The 19,668-nt window shown below is 46.3% G+C and overlaps 1 protein-coding gene across 5 annotated transcripts in view; it reads right to left on the bottom strand.

The window, feature by feature from the left end:
- Positions 1 to 3,180: 3,180 nt before the first annotated feature.
- Positions 3,181 to 19,668, bottom strand: part of LOC8034657 (protein Smaug homolog 2) — a 94,018-nt gene continuing 77,530 nt past the window's right edge. For 3 of the 5 annotated variants that reach the window (XM_042288193.1, XM_029991101.4, XM_042288192.1), the window contains exons 9-15: positions 17,722 to 18,127; positions 15,172 to 15,260; positions 14,226 to 14,335; positions 11,034 to 11,298; positions 8,281 to 8,398; positions 7,756 to 7,851; positions 3,181 to 5,219 (exon numbers count right to left, since the gene is read on the bottom strand). In XM_042288193.1, the coding sequence (XP_042144127.1) occupies positions 5,200 to 5,219; positions 7,756 to 7,851; positions 8,281 to 8,398; positions 11,034 to 11,298; positions 14,226 to 14,335; positions 15,172 to 15,260; positions 17,722 to 18,127 (1,104 nt within the window). In that variant the 3' untranslated portion in view covers positions 3,181 to 5,199. The remainder of the gene's footprint in view (positions 5,220 to 7,755; positions 7,852 to 8,280; positions 8,399 to 11,033; positions 11,299 to 14,225; positions 14,336 to 15,171; positions 15,261 to 17,721; positions 18,128 to 19,668) is intronic. The other 2 variants (XM_042288203.1, XM_042288195.1) reach the window with 1 other exon arrangement.

Here is a 19,668-nt window from a genome sequence, read left to right on the forward strand (position 1 = left end):
ACTGACAGAGATATTAAATAGGATAGTATGTTATTTGCGGCTAAAATAGAGTTTTGAAAACTTGCACGAGCCTACCATAACGATCCAGACGTGTAGTGGGGCCTGGGCCATCAGTAGAATAAAATTTTGAGGCAATATTGGCGCAAGTCCCTCACATTCGGGCTAAATGTAGCAAGATGCAGCAGAGTAAGCCCTTTGACACAGTTTGGCGCAAATGGCGCAGCAATCACATCACTGGATTGACAGCTGCACGGGAACTACCGTGACTAGCATATTTACTCAAATATATATAGACCCGTGTTTTCTTCTATCTGCGGTTTCTTTTTTAATTAGAGATTTAACTCACAATTAGGGCAAAGAAGGTCGACCTGTAATAATCCTGAGCATAATTTGTATGCCTGTCATGCTAAGCCAGGTGCTCCCCTCAGTCAGCTGCTGCTCCTAGCACTCCGGTGCAAAGCGGTAAAGCTCCATGCGCTCATGCTGGTGAAAGGCGATGAAGGCGCTCATACTGGTGAAAGGCGATGAAGGTTTTGAACCGAGCGGCGCAAGTGCCAAGGTATACTCTGCAGCCATGGAACAAAGGCGCGTGCCAGACATGATAATCAATTGATCTTATCAGGGGTACAAGACCCTGGTTCTGTTTTATCCCAGTAGCCACAATGTGCAATCCTGCTAATTTGCAAAGTTTTCTCGGGACTGTTGGTTCTTGCCACCGACAGGAAATCTAGACGATGTCGGCGATCAACCGGCCAGAGTGGTTGATGTCCAGTATCAACGGCTCTGGCCGGTTGATTCACAGCACCAATGTGCGACATCATGGCATTAGTAATCTCCTTGTACGTACGTGTTCTTTCAAAGGCTAAACCAAATCAAGCGCAGTGAATGTCCCATGGCTTGCGCTTTTAGTGTGTTCTAGCCCGCGACTGTGCACTGGCCTAAGACGAAACAAACTATATGGTGAATAGAGATCCTGTGAAATTCATATTTGTACACTTTTTCTTCCCTTCTATTTCCCAAAATATTAGGGTCGGCTAATTTTTTTTTTTTTTTGCGTTACGTCTGTCTCGGCGCAAGTGTGGCGCCATTCCTAGCATAAACGTTTTTATGCAAGATGTAGCACTTTAGTTCTTGGCACAATTTGGCACAGCACTTCCACCACTGCACAAATTATTCAAACCAGAGCTCGGCGTTCCGACATGCCGTCACACTCTCGTCTCTTGCTCTCCCGTTTCTCGGCGCATAGGTTTACGTTGTTTAGTTGACTTATTTGAATAGACCCAAAAATCTTTGTGGAAGCAATAAGCTATGTTAAGATTAAAATTAAATTAACTCCAACACTTGAATGAAAGCTTGGGAATAGCATTAATTCAGCCATATTTTTAAGGCATAGTTATTGTCCAAATACATTTTCCATCATCACAAATCTCTATCTGTGCATAAAAAGAACTATATTTGCAACCTAAACATGTTTTGCAATAATGCTAAGTGCATGCATAGATATGGAAAGGCAAAATAATGTCTCTTGGTTGGAAGGACCAGAATGTGAATCTTAATAACATGGTATCCACAGTGGAATGAATGAGAATGAAGAATATGGTTCTACTCCAAAATGGCCAAAACCAATCACACCACAGGTCATATCAAACCGCATCTGTGCCAGAGGTCCTGCTCCCTGTGATGAAAGCACACAACTATTGCTTTGCTAGAAGGAAGTGTGAAACTCACTGTCAAAATGGAACACTGTTCGAATGACACTGCAAAAAGCTTAGATTCTTAAGTGCACCTCCATGATTAAAAGAATACATAACGGCGTATCCCAGCTGCACGCTTTGCAGGATCGTTGGCACAAAGATGCGCTTCGATAGAAAACCGAAACCACAAAATGTCTAAACAGTTTTTTAGAACGCTGCCAAATGCCTGCACGTGTCTCCATCTTTCTAAACTGGGCTGATAGAGTAATTTGCAATAATGCCCAAATTTAGCGACAAAGTAAATTACAAAAAAAAAAAAATTAACTTACAAATGTTATTATTTTTCTGTATAGGGACCACATCACTCTTTTTACAGTGATGCATAGTTTTCAGTGCAACGATTTGGCCGACATTCTGCAAAACATTCAGTAGAGAGAAAATAAATGTTACGAGTAAAAGAACAAACTCTTTTAGCCTGCTGAATTTGAGATGGAAATCACCCAAATGAATTTGCTTAATCCTCAGTATCCACTAATAGTATTGAGGCAAATGGTATTTCCTGTATTAGTACTTCAAACACCTGTACACGCACTGCCAAGTTACACTAAAGGTTTCATTTTCTTATTCACATTTTCACCATATGTAAAACAAACAGTCAAACCCGACTATATCGAACCCGTTTACATAAAGCTATCCCTTATATCGAACACGTTTTGTGGACAGTGATGTTACAGTGATAATATATAGCAAAATCTACAGTTACATCGAACAAAAATAGCAACCGCTATCAATATATCGAACTGCCAAGAGCGCAGTTTTGTTCTGCAAGCTGTCATTCCCCCAACGCAAGCGGCCGCATTGGGGGAAAGCCAGCTTGCATATCACGCTAACCTTTTTTTTCCGTGCTTCCTCTCCATCCGCAGAAAAGATTATTTTTTTCTTCCAGGCGGTGACGCAACCGCCTAAAAAAAAAAAAAAAAAAAAAAAAAAAAAAGCTAGTTTGCTCTGCTAGCTGACTTTCCCCCAACGCAGCAGGTTGCCTTAGGGGAAAACCAACTTGCAGAGCAAAACGGCGCTCTGCACGTGTTTCTGCTCCAACGTGCTCCGTGCTCTCGGCATAGTTCGGCGTTAATACAGAAGGCAGCGGCCTCAGCATTTTGTAAAGTCCGTCAATAGCGAAGAAAAACATCGTTATCGCGGATGCAATGAAGTAAAAGCAGCAGAAAATGCAAAACTATTTCATTGTGTTACATGTCAGCAAAAAGTGGATTTTTAAGCGATATTCATTAACTTTTATATCGAATTACCCGCTATATCGAACTGGTAGACGTTTTTTGCGAGCTCGATATAATCGGGTTTGACTTATCATAGGCTGACAACCACCATAATATTCACCACTTTGTGCAGTTTCTTTTTCTTTGCCAAAATTACGCTACAACTGCTTTCAGTGCACTTTTCTAAGAACTAGGAGACCACAGAGACGGCGTAAGGATGCAATAGACTTTATTCATAAATCTCTCAATTTTTCTTTTGACGCGTGTGCTAACACTACGAAAAACAAAACATTTGCTCGCTAGAAAGTGATGCAACACCAGTCATTTATACAAGCACCTCAACTTCGTAGAAGCCAAACACTTTTCTGAGCAAAAATCCGTTCCGCCTACCTTAAAGTGGAGAAAAAAAAAACAGAAAAAATAATAACTTTTTTAAGCAATGCCAGTCTCCGTAAAAACACCGGAAAACTGTGTCGGAGCTAACACAGTCAACGGCTCGCTCGTCAAGGATGCTCTCTGGAAGGAAAGAATCTCGTGTATGTCGACTGAACACATGGGGGAACTCTTGGCCTCGTTTCGCTTTTCGTATGTCCTCCTTTTGCATAGTTCCTCGAGACACGATTCCACTTAAGCGAGAAAGAAACACCGCATCGTCACCTATGGTTGGGGACAGCCTAAGGCAGCGGGACAAGCTTGTCCCACAAACCCCTCTTTCCACTTCCACAAAGCAAATGCTGGAGAGGAGGCAAGGACGAACTGCCCTCTTCTCCGGTGTTTGCTCTGCTGAAATGGAAAGAGTGGAAGGCTTCGCAAGAGGAACTAGTCCCGCTCTCCTAACTCGTCACCGACTATGATGCAGCAAGGTTGTGTTAATGAACTTGCACGCAAAGGAGCGAATTTTGCGCAGTGCAATAACAATCTGGCTGCATTCATCAAAACCGAATTTTGAGAGAAAAAAAAAAAAAAAGCTGGCCAGTGGGCAATGTCTAAGCAAACACAGTGTCAATTCCTGGGGCAACGTCTGTGAGTACTTTCTTTCCAGCTCGCACGCACACTGGTCCTGCAGTGTTTCCTGCCTAGTTCCCGCCAAACCAAGCACCTTTTCCTCGCACCTAGTGGCGACTTCGTCGAGGATAAATTGTACCGACAAGTCCTTTCCCCCTTGCTCTCTTAAAAGAAACGAGGGACGGAGACCTTTCCTTTTTTTCCTTAAAAATGGGAGTATACTTAAAAAAAATATAACAACAACGAAAAACGAGTGTCCCGCCGTACACCAAGTCTTTCTCCTAAAGTATGGCACCTGGCCAGACTCGTAGTTATATGTACAATTCATAGAGCTTTTTTTGTAGCATTCTCAAACTGAAAACAGATCCGTCCGTCCGCCTTCGACGGAAGGCGTCGCCGTAATAAGTGGATACGTCAACTCTTGCCGGTAGGGCGCAGACCGAAACAAAAGACGAGCAAAGATCCTAGTTTGGGAGGGCTCGGAAGACTGCAGCGAATGAGCGCTGTCAACGAGTACCATCAGTGATGCACGTTGGTGACCGCCATCAATGACTGTCTCTCAATAACAATCCTCAGTCTCTGCTAAAAAAAAAAAAAAAAAGAAAAAAGAAAAAGAGAGACAACAAACTTAGCCACGCTGTCCCAGAATGCACAGCATCGATCCAAAGGACTTAAGGCACATGAAGTTTCTTTCCGCAACGCGTGAAACAGACCCGAAAAACGAGAAACATTAGCGGAAGAAAAGAGAACAGGAGGGAGTGGAATAATAATAAAAAAACAAAAAGAAATGACGCTCATGGTTGTCTGCATTCACAATGACTTTCACCAGGAAATTGCTTTGTAAAACGAGTACAGAAACCCTGACGCAAGGGGGCGGCTCAGCGGGCCCAGCGTCAAACAAACATCGCTCTAAAAAAAAAAAAAAAAGCGAGTAGCAGGAAAACAAAAAAAAAATAAAGAAAAGCAAATGACATGATGTGCTTCGTTGCACGTGTGTGTGTTTGTGTGTACGCGCGACCATGACGCTTCCGCCGCCTTTCCGTGCTGTTGCGGGGCGTCCGGTGCAGTTTTCCACCGGCAAACGAGGAAAAAGAGGGAAAGGAAGAAATAAAAAAAAAAATAAAACCACGAAATAAAGAAGAGAAGATGTAAAACTGATGAAAGAAGACGCCGTCTCTGAGCTGGGGTCATTGGCACTGCACACAGCTGTCAGCTCACAGCAGCACCTAAAATGGTGGCATCCCATCTGCAAAGAGAAACGACGGGCCCGGATGTATCAAACCCTAAGTTTGATTGGGGACAACAAAAAGAAAAGACAAGGAAAAAAAACAACAACAATCAGTGTCATATATGATACGTAGGATCCTTCGTTTTCGGGTAAAGCCCAATATCTCCCAGTATTTATACCCTGTGTTTCTTGGAAATCAGGTTAAAAACCAATTTTCTCCCCAAATTGAGAAATTGGATTTCACCATTTTTCAAATTCCTCTGCTCCAGAAATATTTTCTAGAAGCAAAACGTTGGTAGGAACATGTGCATTACCTCCAGACCTCAGAGGCAGGCCTACATTGTTTTGACTTCAGTGAACTGAACTGACATAAATCAAACCCCAAAATGTCACTTTTATGCCTTCTGTGAAGTATCTTTTGCCCTTCCTTCCTATCCGTTTTAAACAGTGAGAAAACGCAAATAATAAATAAGATAAGGATAAAAATCTTGCCTCAAAATTAATTTTTTCAACAGGAAGAGAAAATAAGATTTTTATCCTTAAAGGGGCGGTGCAACGATTTCATGATTAAAAGAATTTGGATCTCGTCATTTTTAGGTTGTTTATCGTGTCCCGGAGGATAGAGAAAGCATCTCCTTCATTAAAAATGTTGCGATACCGCTGCATAATCGCAAAGCAAAAGTCGAGCTTTTTCCCCCACCTGCAGCCCCAAGTGCCAGCTGAAGGAACTACGGCTAGAAGATTACGTGACCTCGCTCGGCTCTAAGCTGCAGCATAACGCCCGCTAATGTCAGCAGAGAGAGGGAGGGGAAGCGTCCTCCGAGATAGCACACGGGAACCTACACGGCACTCCAAATGATGTCACTAGGAGGGGGACCAGGTGTGACCCTGGTCCGCCTCCTAGTGGGAGTGAGTTGAGGGGTGCCTGAAATGCCAATCTTTATCTTTTTTTTAGGCAACAACTAGGACACGCAGGTGAAATCGGTTTTTTGTTCTTTACTTCAGAAGTGTCAGAGGGCAGCTTCCAGAAATCTTTGACCGAAGTACGGAAATCGTTGCACCCCCCTTTAACTTTTCTCTTATTTATTATTTATGTTTTCTCACAGTTTAAAACGGATAGGAAAGAACTTTCCTATCCATTTCAAACTTTCCGTAACGTAGCATTTTAACTATATTAACTTTTAGCCTTTAATGCGAATGCATTAAAGTTTAAAGTGCTTTTGCATTAACAATCCCATGGAGCGGAGCCAGCGGCATCTCTAACCGCAAAAAAATGTGAATGAAATGCCCATTCTCCCATTGGCTGAGCAAAACGGCTCCTAGATAGCCATTGGCGGCCGCTTCAGGAGAGCACGCGCTCGGCCGCTGGCCGCTACCTCGGCAGTAGCGAACAAGGCCATCCGCACCAGTACACCGCAGACGAGCTAAGGGAGCAGAAGAACGACATTCATGCTTTCGCAATCACAACTCATAAGAAGTGTTTAGGTGTCCTCCGAATTTTTATTGTTAATTATACTTCTATATTTCTAATAACCAAGGGCACCACATATATGTTAACAAAAAGTAATGAATCACAATTACCATAGTTACAAAAGGAACCAATTAAATCTTAATAAACAAGACCCATGAATTGCCTTTCTTGCAGAGTGCACCTACAGTCAATCGTCACATTCTACGTAAGGAACGTAGCAAATAACAAGGTCGTTTCGGCGAAAATGTGATCTACGCAGAAAGCATTTTCGTGTGAGGAGGTTATCTCTGTCCTGTAAGTTGCTGGGCTTCTTCTGTCTAATGCGACAATTGGTTATCCATGAGCTCTGTGGGAGAGTGCACGTTTTGTTCATAAGAAGTGCGTTGATTGCTCAGTAAATGTAGTACTACACTATCAATTCAAAAGAACATGATTACTTTATAACAGAAGTTATTTATCAGCAAGCTTTGTTGGATTAAATATATGTGTTTCACGTCTTCTGCAGTGTTCTTGTCCACCTTCAAGGCTGCTGTCGCTGTATTTTTTTCTCTCTCGCTTTGATCAAACTAGCGCTTACATAAAATGTCTTTGCCGATCTATTGACGTCGTTATAACGAGGGACTACCTTAATTATAAAACTTAATTAAAACCAGCTGCTTCTTCATCTATTTAGTAAGGTCGTCCGATTACTGCAACCTCACAACCTGCCAGTTTAGTTTAAATCTTTTTTTAGCACGAGCAGAAAATCTAGTTACCAGTTTTTAACATTTTTTTCTTTCGGTATGAGGCTGCTAAGATTGTTCTTCTTTATATACAAGAAAAAGTTTATTCACAGCTACAGAAGTTCTTCAGCCCTAACAGTGGCAAAAGTGCAATATAGTTCACCACGAAGACTAATGATTACTAACAGCAGCCATACCTGACTTCTCTAAGCAAAGAGTAACCAGAACAGGCAAAAAACTGCAAACCAATCTTTAGTAACTCGATCGACAGTGTAAAGCACACATTGTTCAAGCCCAACAGGAATAACATACACATAGCATGCACATTTTTGTTACCCAAACTGCAAAGAGAGCTCCTCACCCGATCCTCCAAGAGCATGTTCCGTGACACTCAGGCACAGGGACTCCAGTCTGTTGTTGATTTCAGGATCGTTCGCAGAGTTGTCTGCAGCGCGGCCTGCAACAAGCAGGCCACATCGGTCAGCGCCATTTCTAAGCACCGAGGCCCAATCGCCCGGAACTCTCTCCCTAACAAACTTCTCCTTGCTTGTATTGCTCCCAACAAAGTACCTGACACAAAACATAGATGACACCGTCCGTCTTATTTTAACCGTCTATTCTTTAGCCTTCACCCTCTTGCCCGTGACTGCGACGAAAAAAAGAGAGAAGAGGACAGGATGCAAGTAACAGCCTGCTAAACACTCCGTGCAGCCAACACATACTCTGGGTGCATCGAGGGCTAACGCTATATTTCAAAACCCAGGTAACCACCCAGACGAAACATCTACTGTCGTAGAGACAAGCAGCAAGTACCGCATTACAATGGACCCTCGACGTGCGCTCTGCACCGAGAGACGGCGGAAAGTGGAGAGGGGGCGGCACAGACCTGCAGCTGCCGCGGCGGCGACCTGCTGCTTGTAGAGGGAAGCGGCGGCCACCACCGGACTCGGACGCACAGGGGCTGAGTGGGTCCTCTGGATCTGGATGTGCGGCTTGTTCAGGTGCTGGGGGACATGGAGGGCAGAGAGACTCAGGACGACACCCACCGAGAAACAAGCGTCGCCTCGCCGTTACGAGAGAGCCCGGAATGTGCCTTCGATCCGTGCGTTTACCGTCCCGCAACGGCCGTGCATCAGAGGTGGCCCCGAGGCGGTAACAAATTACCGTAGAACCTCGTCGATACGTTTTCCGCAAGACCAGAGAAATAAAACATACAATCCGTGAAAACGTATGGAACGACACCGCCATTCGGGGGGACGCAAGAGACGAGAAGGGTAGAAACCGTTACGCAACAATTTGTTTTACGCAAACATTCATAGATGTGAATGAACTCAAACTCAAACTGGCTAATAATAAAAACCGTGTGAACATTCATAGGTATAAATTGGAACAACCGTACTGCAAAAGTTTGTAGGCGTGATCTCAAACAGGTCCAGAAAAAGTTTGCAAATATTCGTCGGTGCGAAGTCGAACGTGTCTGGAAAAAGCTTGTGATTTCCACCCGGCGCTTTGGGTGGCTGAAACATGGGCGAGCGACGGAGTCCTGGGCGTTTGCCAATGCCCTCGTCCCCGTGCAGCCGTGCGCAACAGCGGACACATATGGAGCATTGTTTCCTTTAGTCCGTTTGCTCGTTCAATTTGTCGCGCGCTTGTTGGTTTCACACGTAGAGGAAGCTGCAGTAAGTGTTCCCGGCTGACACACGGCAGCTTCTGGTACTCCTTTAAGTCCGTGTCAAGAAGCTTCCGTCGAAATTCGTCGAACCCGCTGTGTTCTGTCCTGCACATCCATCCGGCCTCTCATCTGACAAGACAGAGACCCAACAAGGTCGGGAAGGGCCTTTTTGCGCCTGTGGCATGTCAAAGTGTTGCGCGCAAGTACACGGTGATGAGGACACGGCCAAACGCTCCTTTGCAAGCCCAGAACTCTGTCACTTCTACGCCGACCCTTGTCGAGCAGGACCACATTTGTGCTGTGCCTTGGATCAGTAAAGTTAATGGCACTTTGAGCTAAGCCTTTCACTGTGCTCCGTCTCACGCAACACGTAACAACGGCGCTAGACGATTATTTTTCGTATTAACGCGATTGTACTGCGACCATAGCAACCAACGTCTCGTTAGCTCTTGGACGTCAGTGACACTGCGCAGTCGTTATCCACGGACGTTTTGTCATGTGATCAATCCATCCTCGAATCGGCCGGTGGCTTTTTGGACGTAAGAACCGGGAAAGCCAATGCACTAAACACGAAATTAATACATACAGGGTGTCTGTCACAAAAGAAAATTTACATGGTTTTTTTTAACCGCAAAAATAAAATAGGCATCGCCGAACGCTCATTATTCGCCCAAAGGTAGCGCTAGAGGTCACAACCAGATGCCAAAGTTTCAGCCCGATCCGATAACTTAATCAGAAGTTAGAAGTGATTTTCTGAAAATTTCAATAGGAAAATGGAGCCCAGTTTTGCCTGTTTTCGGTTTCTGGTGCCATAGAGCCCCATGTGTTTGAAAACACCGTCGACCGCCATTTTTCCATTGAAGTTTTCAGAAAATCACTTATAACTTTTGATTAAGTTATCGGATCGGGCTGAAACTTTGGAATCTGGTTGTGACCTCTAGCGCTACGTTTGGGCGGAGAATGAGTGTTCGGCGATGCCTAGTTTATTTTTGCGGTAAAAAAGACAGTGTAAATTTTCTTTTGTGACACCCTGTATTTTCTTATGAGAGCTAGGCGGGACCGGCGCCTTCAAACAAAAAAGCAGGGAAAAACGCAAAAAGCCAGGAACACATCGACAAATTCCACTGCATGTCACTAACAGTAAAAGCTCAGGCAAAAAAGACGATAGAATGTGAGTGCAGCTATCGTCACGGCGTGCCAACCTGGCTCTAGAAGCTTCGGTGGACTGTCAAGCAAAAAGGCGACCTACGGCAGAAAGGGCACCCGATGTACCCAACTCTGCTGCTGCACCACCGTCGACATCGTGGCGAACAACAGTAAGACAGAAGTGCGCGACCGTGAGGCGGAAATTGAGGGATCACAAATGAGGACGTGACAAGCACACTGGTCAGAGATGCGCTCCAGACACCATATTACTGCCTCCGCCCGATTCGAACACAATGCCTTTCCTACAGTACCTGGCTCTACAAGAAGTGATCTTTAGTGTCGCGTGTACACTCCGAGCTCACGGGACACCGAGGTGTTACCGAAGGTAGGAAGCTGGGGTGAGGGGCGGCGACAACTTGGGGACCTCCCTGCTGTTCTCATCTTGTTGACGATTAGTTTCCCGTTCGGCACCTTGCATCTCCTCAAGACGGAGGCCTCAAAGCGCGGGAGCATGCACGCTCGGGAGATCGGACACAAGGCGGCTCGGTGAAAGGAACTTCTCAACAACAGTGGTCGCAGCCCCGCCAAAAAGTGTGGGAATTTGTGAGTGAGACCTTCCCGACCAAACTCGACTACTGACTGTATATCATGTGGCATATCTTTAACATTCAATTTCTCTGTTTTATAAATACCACCTTTTTTTATCTTGCAACCACTGTCCCGGGATGCAGAGACTTGTTTCTCGCTTACCATCACACCTGTGCGCTCGGTCGTTTTGGCCGTGACCCCCCTCAGACCAACCCCGGCGTCTTTGCCCTCACCTCCTGGAGGCTGGGCCTCTTGATGACCATGGCCAGGGGGTTGCCTCCCCCTCCCACGTCCCCCCCGAAGAAGAGCCCCGCCAGCGGGGGCCTGCCCAGGGGGGCCCTGCCCACAGCCTGGGGGGGGACTGGCCCCCCCGGGTGGGCTCCCAAGGCCAGCGCCCGGCTGGGTCCAGGGGCCAGGCAGGAGGGCCCGCCCAGGGGACCCAGGGGGCCCCCAAAGTCCCCTCCGCCTACCAGCGGGGGAGGGGCACCGCACCACCTCCTGCGCAAGCGAGGAAAGAAAAGAGAAAAAACGATACTTGATTAACGTAGAAGTTTGGGCTAGTTGGTATGCAGACATAATTAAAAACATAATAGTGCTGTGCCCTGTCGATTACCTTTTATTTTGTCCTTGTCTTTGCATAGTTTTGTTTTTAGGAAAAAAAGAGTGCAAAACGATTGAGGCTACATGAAGCAATTGATGGTTGTGGACTTTGCTCCTTTTCTTTATTTTCTCAGCTGCGTTCCATGAGAAAATTGTCATGAAGAACCATCACAAAGAACCGTCATAAAAGAAAGTCATGAAGCGTGATGAAGGACCGTCACATCAACATCTCAGCGGAGAAATGGACGTCACGTGACCCCGTCACGCGACTTCAAATCATGTGATGTCAATTACCCTGCTAAATTTAATGGGGATATGGACGTCACATGACCACATCATTTGACTTCAAGACGTGACATCCATTTCCCGCTAAATTTAACGAGAAAATTGATGTCACATGACAAATTACGTGACATCAATTACCCCGCTAAATTTAACGACAAAACAGACGTCACATGACCATGCCATTTTACCTTAAGAAGTGACGTGATTTCTCCGCTAAATTTAGTGGGAAACTTATGTCAGATCGCGTGACCATGTCATCTGACCTCGGGTCATGCGGCGTCAATTTCTGCCAGGTGGTAGCTTGCGCCCAACATATTTTTTCATCCCCAGTTTTTGACAGCATGATCAAGCTTGTATAATTCTTTTCTGTACCCACCTGGTACCCTGCCAGCTGAAGCCAGCGTGATCTCCCCCAATCATGAAAATGCAACGTGTCACACGACCCCTTTCGGTACCGGACAGCCTGGTGCAATTTCTAGCATACCAAGTTACTGGGCGGCACGATTTCTAGGAAGTAAGATACCTTTTGTTGTTTTTGCTTAAAATCATGCCTAAAACAGGGGTAGCCAACCTTTTGGGGTTGGGTCATCTCTCAGGACATTACAGTATACATTTAAACAAATTCCCAAATGCAGATATTCAAAAGGTAGAGTGGCAAGCAGCATATACACCAATGCCGCACATGCGCGATGGGGGTGTGGGCAAGAAGCTCGCTGTCGCTCATAAACAAAACATTGACAATGAATGTTGTCAACGACAGTGTGAGTCCCTGTGCTTTTTTTTGCATTGGAGTTGTTGATTCTACGTCTTCCTGGCAATGTCCAACTACTTAAGCGGCCTCAGCGAAATTAACGACGCTTCTTACACCGCGAAACTTGGTGTGAATAATGTGACATGCAGCGATTCATTCAGCGTGGACGCTGCAGAATGGACGCTAAAGCCCGATTCACATGGTGAGGGTCCACTCGCTATTTTTAGTCATGACGTCGCTCGGGCTGCAAAAGCCTGAACCGTAGCTGCGATGTCGACGTCGATGCTGAAAATCGCAAGCAGAATCGGACCGAGTGAATCAGGCATAACAAGTCGGTGATGGCCACTGATAACAATTATCAACGTCTTTTATCTACCGTTTACACCGAGCCTACTTACTCGAAGCAACCTTTAAAAAAACCAAGCAACCTGTAACAACTCGAAGCAACCTTTTGAGGTCTGCACTTATCGCAATTACCATGTCAACGTTAGGTCTACGGGCCGCTGTCGTTTGAACGAGCAGACGACAGCTCGAATGATAAGGTGGCCGTTTGAACGTGAGGACCCACTGAATGTAGTCAGCAAGTGGCCCGTGCAACTTGATGGTTTTACGGCGTTCATGCTGGAAGAAAACAAATAAATCTGACGACCACAAGTATCCGTGAATTTAATCCAAAGTGCTTAGGTCGACGTCACAGCATCCGCGCAAGTTTCTATAAAAACTGCTGCGCGGTGCCTGTATTCATTGCTCGTGTGTCCCCTGCTAAAAAGTTCAGATTAGGCAATTTCTTGTCCCGATGAACAAACTTCATTTTGTTTTTAGCCGCCATGTGCTGTCCACGATAAACATTTTGGAGAAATGAATAAATGAACGTCATAGATTTCACAAATGTTTCATGTGTGGTATACGTGCTTATGATCAGTAGGCCTATAAAAAGGAAATCATCAAATATCTGCTTTGTATGTGTAGAGTCATATGGAAAACCACAATTTTATCTTGCATAATATTTAGATAAATTTCTGATAATTCAAGCAAAATTCGTGGCTTCCTGGAATTCGAAAAAATGAGTCTACTGCAGCATTCATTATTCAATGTCTCGAAAACTATTACATTCAAACTCGATTTGATCCAAAATCGCACTATTTGTGCACCTGTACGAACACGCAATTGCCAGAATTTTGTGTTTCTCTTTTAGAATCAAAATAACGCCATCAAAACCACCGGTGCAGTGAAAAGTGCTCATTTGGGGGACCACCCTAAGTGGTAGTTCTGGTGTCCACAAATGCCACTCCCAAGTGAAATGCAAAAATAACAACAAAAAGTAACAATGTCGTGTGCATGCTAACAGTGTTGCACAGTGTAAGCCTTACCCCAAAGGGTACTGTGGAGACTGTAGAAGAAGTGGTACCCCAAGTTTAGAGAAGAGACAAATGATTGCCACAGTGCGCCAGCAGGCCAAGAAGCAGCACAAAACGTCTCAAAGCCTCGCTGAGCTCCGACGACCGTCACGGTAAAAACCCGTTCACCCATCCGCCGCAGCGTTAACTCGGCAAGATAGACACAGTGCCGACGTTGCTCCATGTCAGCACTGTAACAGTATTCCATCGCGTGCAACACTGCCTTCTAATACATATACATATAATGCAGTGCTAACTAGGTGCTAAGCCAGCACCGACTTTTAGTCATCTTGGTGCAGAGATGTACGTGTGGACTGGCCTTAATTAATTTGTTGCAAGTGCACACTGCCAATGAAGTCCCACGAGCGACGTAGAGAGAGGTGGGCACTCACCCCCTCGCGTGCCTGGCATCCAGGGACCTCCGGGGAGGCAGGGGGTGCCACACCTTCTGCACCTGCTGCTTCCAAGAGAAGAGGCGCCGCTTCTGGGTCGGGCTGAACGCCTGCAACAAGCACGGCCGGGCATTGCCTGAGGTTTTCTCCATTCTGACCGGGCTCGATTCGTTCACTGACTCCCCTCAATTAAGAGACAGGATTCGAGCTCGTGCAACAGTCAATTGGGTGGCCAGCTGCGGGCCGTTCAGGTAAGCTCCCATATCGTGCGATTTTGCCACATATTTACAGCTCGTTTTGGTTTAGTTACGCTGTCTCATTCTAAAATATTGCCCACCCCATATTTTTCGTAGTTTTATTCTTTCGTCGTCGGTGGGCGATCGTTAGAACCTATTGGTCGCTGTAACAACTAAGCTCGAGGTACAGCACTTTGGATAGCCATTGGCCGCAGTGGTGCCCTCCTTCACCAGCCACACACGTATGGGGAGAAGAAGTAATCAATGCTTTGTCTGTTGGGTTTCCCTTTCTGTTTCTTTCGTGCTGTTGAATTTGTTGGCACTTCAGCGACCTTTTCCTTCCTCCGTTCCATTCACTTTCCAGCCGCCTTGTCAACAAAGTCAGTAGCACCACGGGTGAGCGCTATCTGTGATGGGCATGCTTTGTGATTACACTTGTTTGGATGGTTATAGTGTACCTAAATTTGAGCGTCTTTCCAACCGCTTGATTGGGGTCATGTGGTTTACGGGCCGCACTTGCAAAACACACAAATCGTCCGCAAGCGTCTCCAAGCTTTGCTTTGCCTCTTCTATCCTTTTCGCCACGTGGCAATGCACACACGCGCACAAGCAACCAAACCCATGTTGGAGGCGTTTGCCATTAAAATGCAAATGCCGTCTACGGTTAGAGTCGCCCTTAATTGCAGGCAGGGGGAAGGCGGTGCACTCACCTCGTGACTAAGGCACTTGTCGACCAGCATGAGGAACAGGTTTAGACAGTCGTCGTCCGTCCGGAGGGAGACCAAGATGTTGGTGCACACTAAAACCGGGACCAAGAGGAACCCGTGAGGCTGAGGTAAGGTGCCGGCAGAGGAACGGCAAGCCTCTTTGGTGCAGTTTAACGTTATGGAGTATTCCAATAACTGCCTTCTGTCTGCTGCCGTCTTTATCCACTGATCTGTGCAGTGCGTTCCGGTCATGCGCAATGGCTCTCTTCAGCGAATATCAGATGCCTTGCATGCGTCCGCGGCCTAGTGGCAGTTTTGGCCTGGGTCATGGATGCTGGGGGGTATTAGTCACTGAGAGGACGAAAACAGCAGGGAGGTCTCTCGGGTCGCGTTCCGAAATTTACTCGATCTCACTCTAGGGTAACTGCTCTGTACCTCGGCGTTTGAAGACCTACCCACGTCCAGCGTTGCTCTATCCGTCTTGTCACATGGCACAAAATGCTGGAGTAACTCAGATCCATTCGAGTAAGATTTGAAACGCAGCCTCGGTTGTCCTGCCTCCAACACAAGCCCGCTGCCTTCAATGGTGCTTCGGCAAGCGCAGCCAGAGCATGACGGAAAGCAGCGAGCACGTGCAGGAGGATGGGCATTTGAGAGAGACACTGTGTTATTTTCATCCCGTCAGTGACTATAGTATACCTGCTGGATCCAAAAATAATGCTCATTCTGCTCGATTACCATTCACCATCACCTCTACCCACTTTACAAATTCGTCTTTCAGAGTGAACATGTTGGAACGCACAAGGCGACCTAAACTTGCACGAACAAAGATTGCCGCTCGACGGCTGTGCTGTTGGATGTTGCGAGTACAAGCTGAAGGCCTTTGTTCTTGCTGACCACAGTGAAACTTCAGTCGGAAAAACTTCAATAAACTTCAAGAAAGATAGTGGAAGCTTACCCAAATGGGGCGAGTGCAAAAAGCCCTTTGTTATAGATTGAGGTAAAAATGAGGAATTCAAACAATATCTGCACTGGTCTTGGGACTTTTTTCCATATTTTTTTTGGCCATGCCCAATGAAACAGCACCAACTTATTCAGACTTTTGAGCTGATTTCAAATATCTGTTTTTTTTTTTAATTCGTAGGTTACTTCCTAGAATAATTATAATTAACCACTTTGTTTCCAAAAAACAATAGAGAAAAAGCCCTTTTTAAAGAAGAATGTTTTAACATATGATCAGATACATACCACAAATTATGAAGAAAGCAATGTTGGAAGCACTTTTTAGGTGAACCATTATTAGGTACTTTACAACACATTGAAGTTCAGTGCTGAATGTGTGGCTGCCAAGCAATAACACATTATTTCAGTTAAAAATTTTCCTACACCTATATTGAAAAATCTGCTTCCAACATTGCATGATTTGCACATTTAGCTACATAGCGCTAAAAGAATTGCGGTGGCTTAGCTCGGCTATTCCAGGATATACGTAGCGTAAGCTTATGCGCACAAAATGAGAGGCGCTATCAAGGGCTCCGGTGCAGCGTCACACTTCGCTACTGCGCAACGGAGGCGCACAGCTGGGCACGCGGTGGCGCCAGTGCGTCTGCCGCAGCTATGACGTCACTCCTCTGGAATGTGCAGACCGGCGAGGCAAGCGTGGCGGCGACAGCAGAGTGCGTGGCGGCGGCTTTGCGTGGCTCTCATAATGACCGTGCTCATTATGCCGAGTGCGCGGCGCCATGCTCATTATGCGGAGCTCCACCGCTGCCGCCGCATGCTCCGCATATTGAGCAAGGCTCATTATGAGGGCCACGCAAAACTGCTCAACCTCGGCTAGTGTAGCTAACACTACAAAAGTTATCCTTCTGTCTGCCTTAAATGATGAGATATCCCTCCTGAAAATTTGTAAGGAGTCCAAAATTTGTGTTTTGAGAAAGTTGTTTTAGCATTAGCTTAAGAGCAATTTTAGCCCACATATTGTATTTACTCGAGTAATAGCCGCACTGTTAGTGAAATTAACCTGAGGGATCACTTTTCCACGGAGCACGCAGACTGCCAAACACCGCGATCGACAGCATGATTCCAGCTGTTTACAGAACAGAGATGACGTTTTCGTACGAAGATACCATCTGTGAAGATTGAACTTGTATGGAAAATTGTGTTCTCTATCTGGTTATTTGCTATGTTACGTGCAACGCACAGATTGGCTGTATATCTGTGCTGTGGGAAAGTAGACACAAGGGCCTTGTTCATAAATAGCGTGGCTATTGCTCGAGTAAATACGGTAGATATTATAAAGTGATATTATGGCTCAAATACTAATCTTCAAAATAATAAACTTGGCAGATCAAAATAAAAATAGCTGCAAAAATTCAAGATCACCATTTTCCATATTTTTCTGGCTCCAAAAGCTCTTGTGTCCCTCTAAAGACATTATGCGATGCAGAGGAGGAATGTTGCTTAAAGGCATTACTTTAAAAGTGCCCGGAAACACAGAATTTCAATGCAAGCGAATCTGGTGGCTCGTCTGGGCGAGCGCAGTGGCGGTACCTTTTCCCACGAGCCTCGTGAAGAGACCCGGTAGGTCCTCCTCGGCCGCGTCCCCTCCGGGCTCCGCCGGGGTCCCGGTGCCTCCGGCCTCCCCCGCCGCGACTTTTGCCCCGCTCCCTTCCAGGGGACTCGAGGGGGGGCTGGGGCGGGAGGAGGAGTCCAGCGAGGAGGGGGGGCTCTCCTCCTCCTCCTCTTCCTCGGGGGAGGAGGAGGAGGAGAAGCTGCCCCCGCTGGGGGCCGAGGGGGCGGGACGCGGTGGGGGCCCCCCTTCCGCCGCCGCGGAAGGGGGGCAGCCGTCCCTGGGGTCGCCGCCCTCGCCGACACAGCTGGAGCACTTCATGGGGGTCTGCAGCATGGCCCTCAGCTCCACCAGGGCCGTGCGGATGTCCCCTTCCTCTTGAAGGTTCTGGGAGAGGGGGATGGAAGGCGGCGTCTTGGAAAGAGGAGGGGTCGCGGGACATACACTGCACAACACTGGTAGCGCGAAGACGACTCGGGGGACTTTTTTGTGATTTACTTTGAAAGGGTGGCGTCTTAATTTATCACTTTGGTTAGTATCCCAACTGAGTACCTTTTACCACTAGAGAAGTTTTGATGACAGCCCTTCAATACTGAGAGAAAAATTTGCTGCACAATTGGTCATCCTGCCATCCTCCTGCCAACGCGCTTACCATAAAAATCCGCATATACTACGAGGCTTTTTTTAAAAATATTGCCGTGTAAAACTTGCGGCTCATATTACACGCGGATTCTAACATTTTCAGCTTCGATGAGGCACAATCTTATGCAGCTTGACATAGTTTCGGTTTCGAAGCAATATGGCGTTCAAAACAGCTATCATCATCATTAAAATCACAATGTCTGACGCGCCACCATCCATCCACAAGCGCGAGATGCTTTGGCTTTTGCATCCCGGCAGAGGAACGCTATTTAAAGACTCTCTTGCGTAGCGTGCGCTAACGCAAGCGCTAAATTTAGCAATGGCATACGCTAAAATTGCGCACGTTATTCTAAAACTCTCCAATACTTGGCCGCCTTCAAAAGAAAAGTAATTTTGGTTGCGGAAGACGTTGGCGACAGTGCTGCCAGACAACAATCTGCCGTAAACCGCGGATGGAGACGACAAAAGCAAGCTCTGTTCGAGTGCAACGGAATGAGAAGAAGCATTAGAGGCCCAAAGAATGGCGTGTTCACCGAAGTCGAGGTAAATCTCAGCAACTTTGTAAATGAGCAACATGAACTGCATCTTGCCGTAAACATCAAGCTGCTGCAACAGAAGGCAAGAGAACTTTGGTGAGCTGACATTGGGTTGCTCACTTTATGTGCCGCGCCAGGTTTTCACTGCATTGGCGCATGCTCGTCGTTCACTTTTTCAAAAAGTGTGGGATTTCAAATGCGCTCGACGGCACGGAAGTTGAAGACGACTGACTACCTTTGGGAGGAGGCGTCGGACAAGGAGTCTGATGGAAGTGATGACAGTGATTAAGGTAAATTACGACACAAATACATATTTTTCTGAAAACTTCCTCGGTGGCATTTTACGCAGAAAATTTTCGCCATCCTTGAATGGTTTTGCATTATCCGCGGGTTTTTATGGTAAATGCGGTAGGTTTATAAGGTGGGTGGTGCTCTTAGTTAAGGTGGTGCCTAGGGCACAGCTTTGTATAGAAACAGATTACGCCACACAATCATATCTTTGTGAGGCTACAGGAACTTCCCCTCAGCTCCATCCAAATACAAAGCCTTTGCGCTCATTTTTTGGGGTCACCAAGAGAGCGGAAGTGCCCTTTCCTACCCTTTCACTCCTCGTTCCACATTCTTTCTAAACTACCCGTTTCTATTCCTGTCTTTATCGCCCTTTTCACCCCTCTCCACTCTGGACATTTCCTGACATCACCTGCTTCTGCTCCCCCCTTTCCTGCATGCTGGGTCCGGAGCTCAGTCAGC

Source organism: Ixodes scapularis, unplaced genomic scaffold, assembly GCF_016920785.2.
Source record: "Ixodes scapularis isolate PalLabHiFi unplaced genomic scaffold, ASM1692078v2 PGA_scaffold10__122_contigs__length_95168666, whole genome shotgun sequence".
Taxonomy (NCBI): Eukaryota; Metazoa; Arthropoda; class Arachnida; order Ixodida; family Ixodidae; genus Ixodes; species Ixodes scapularis.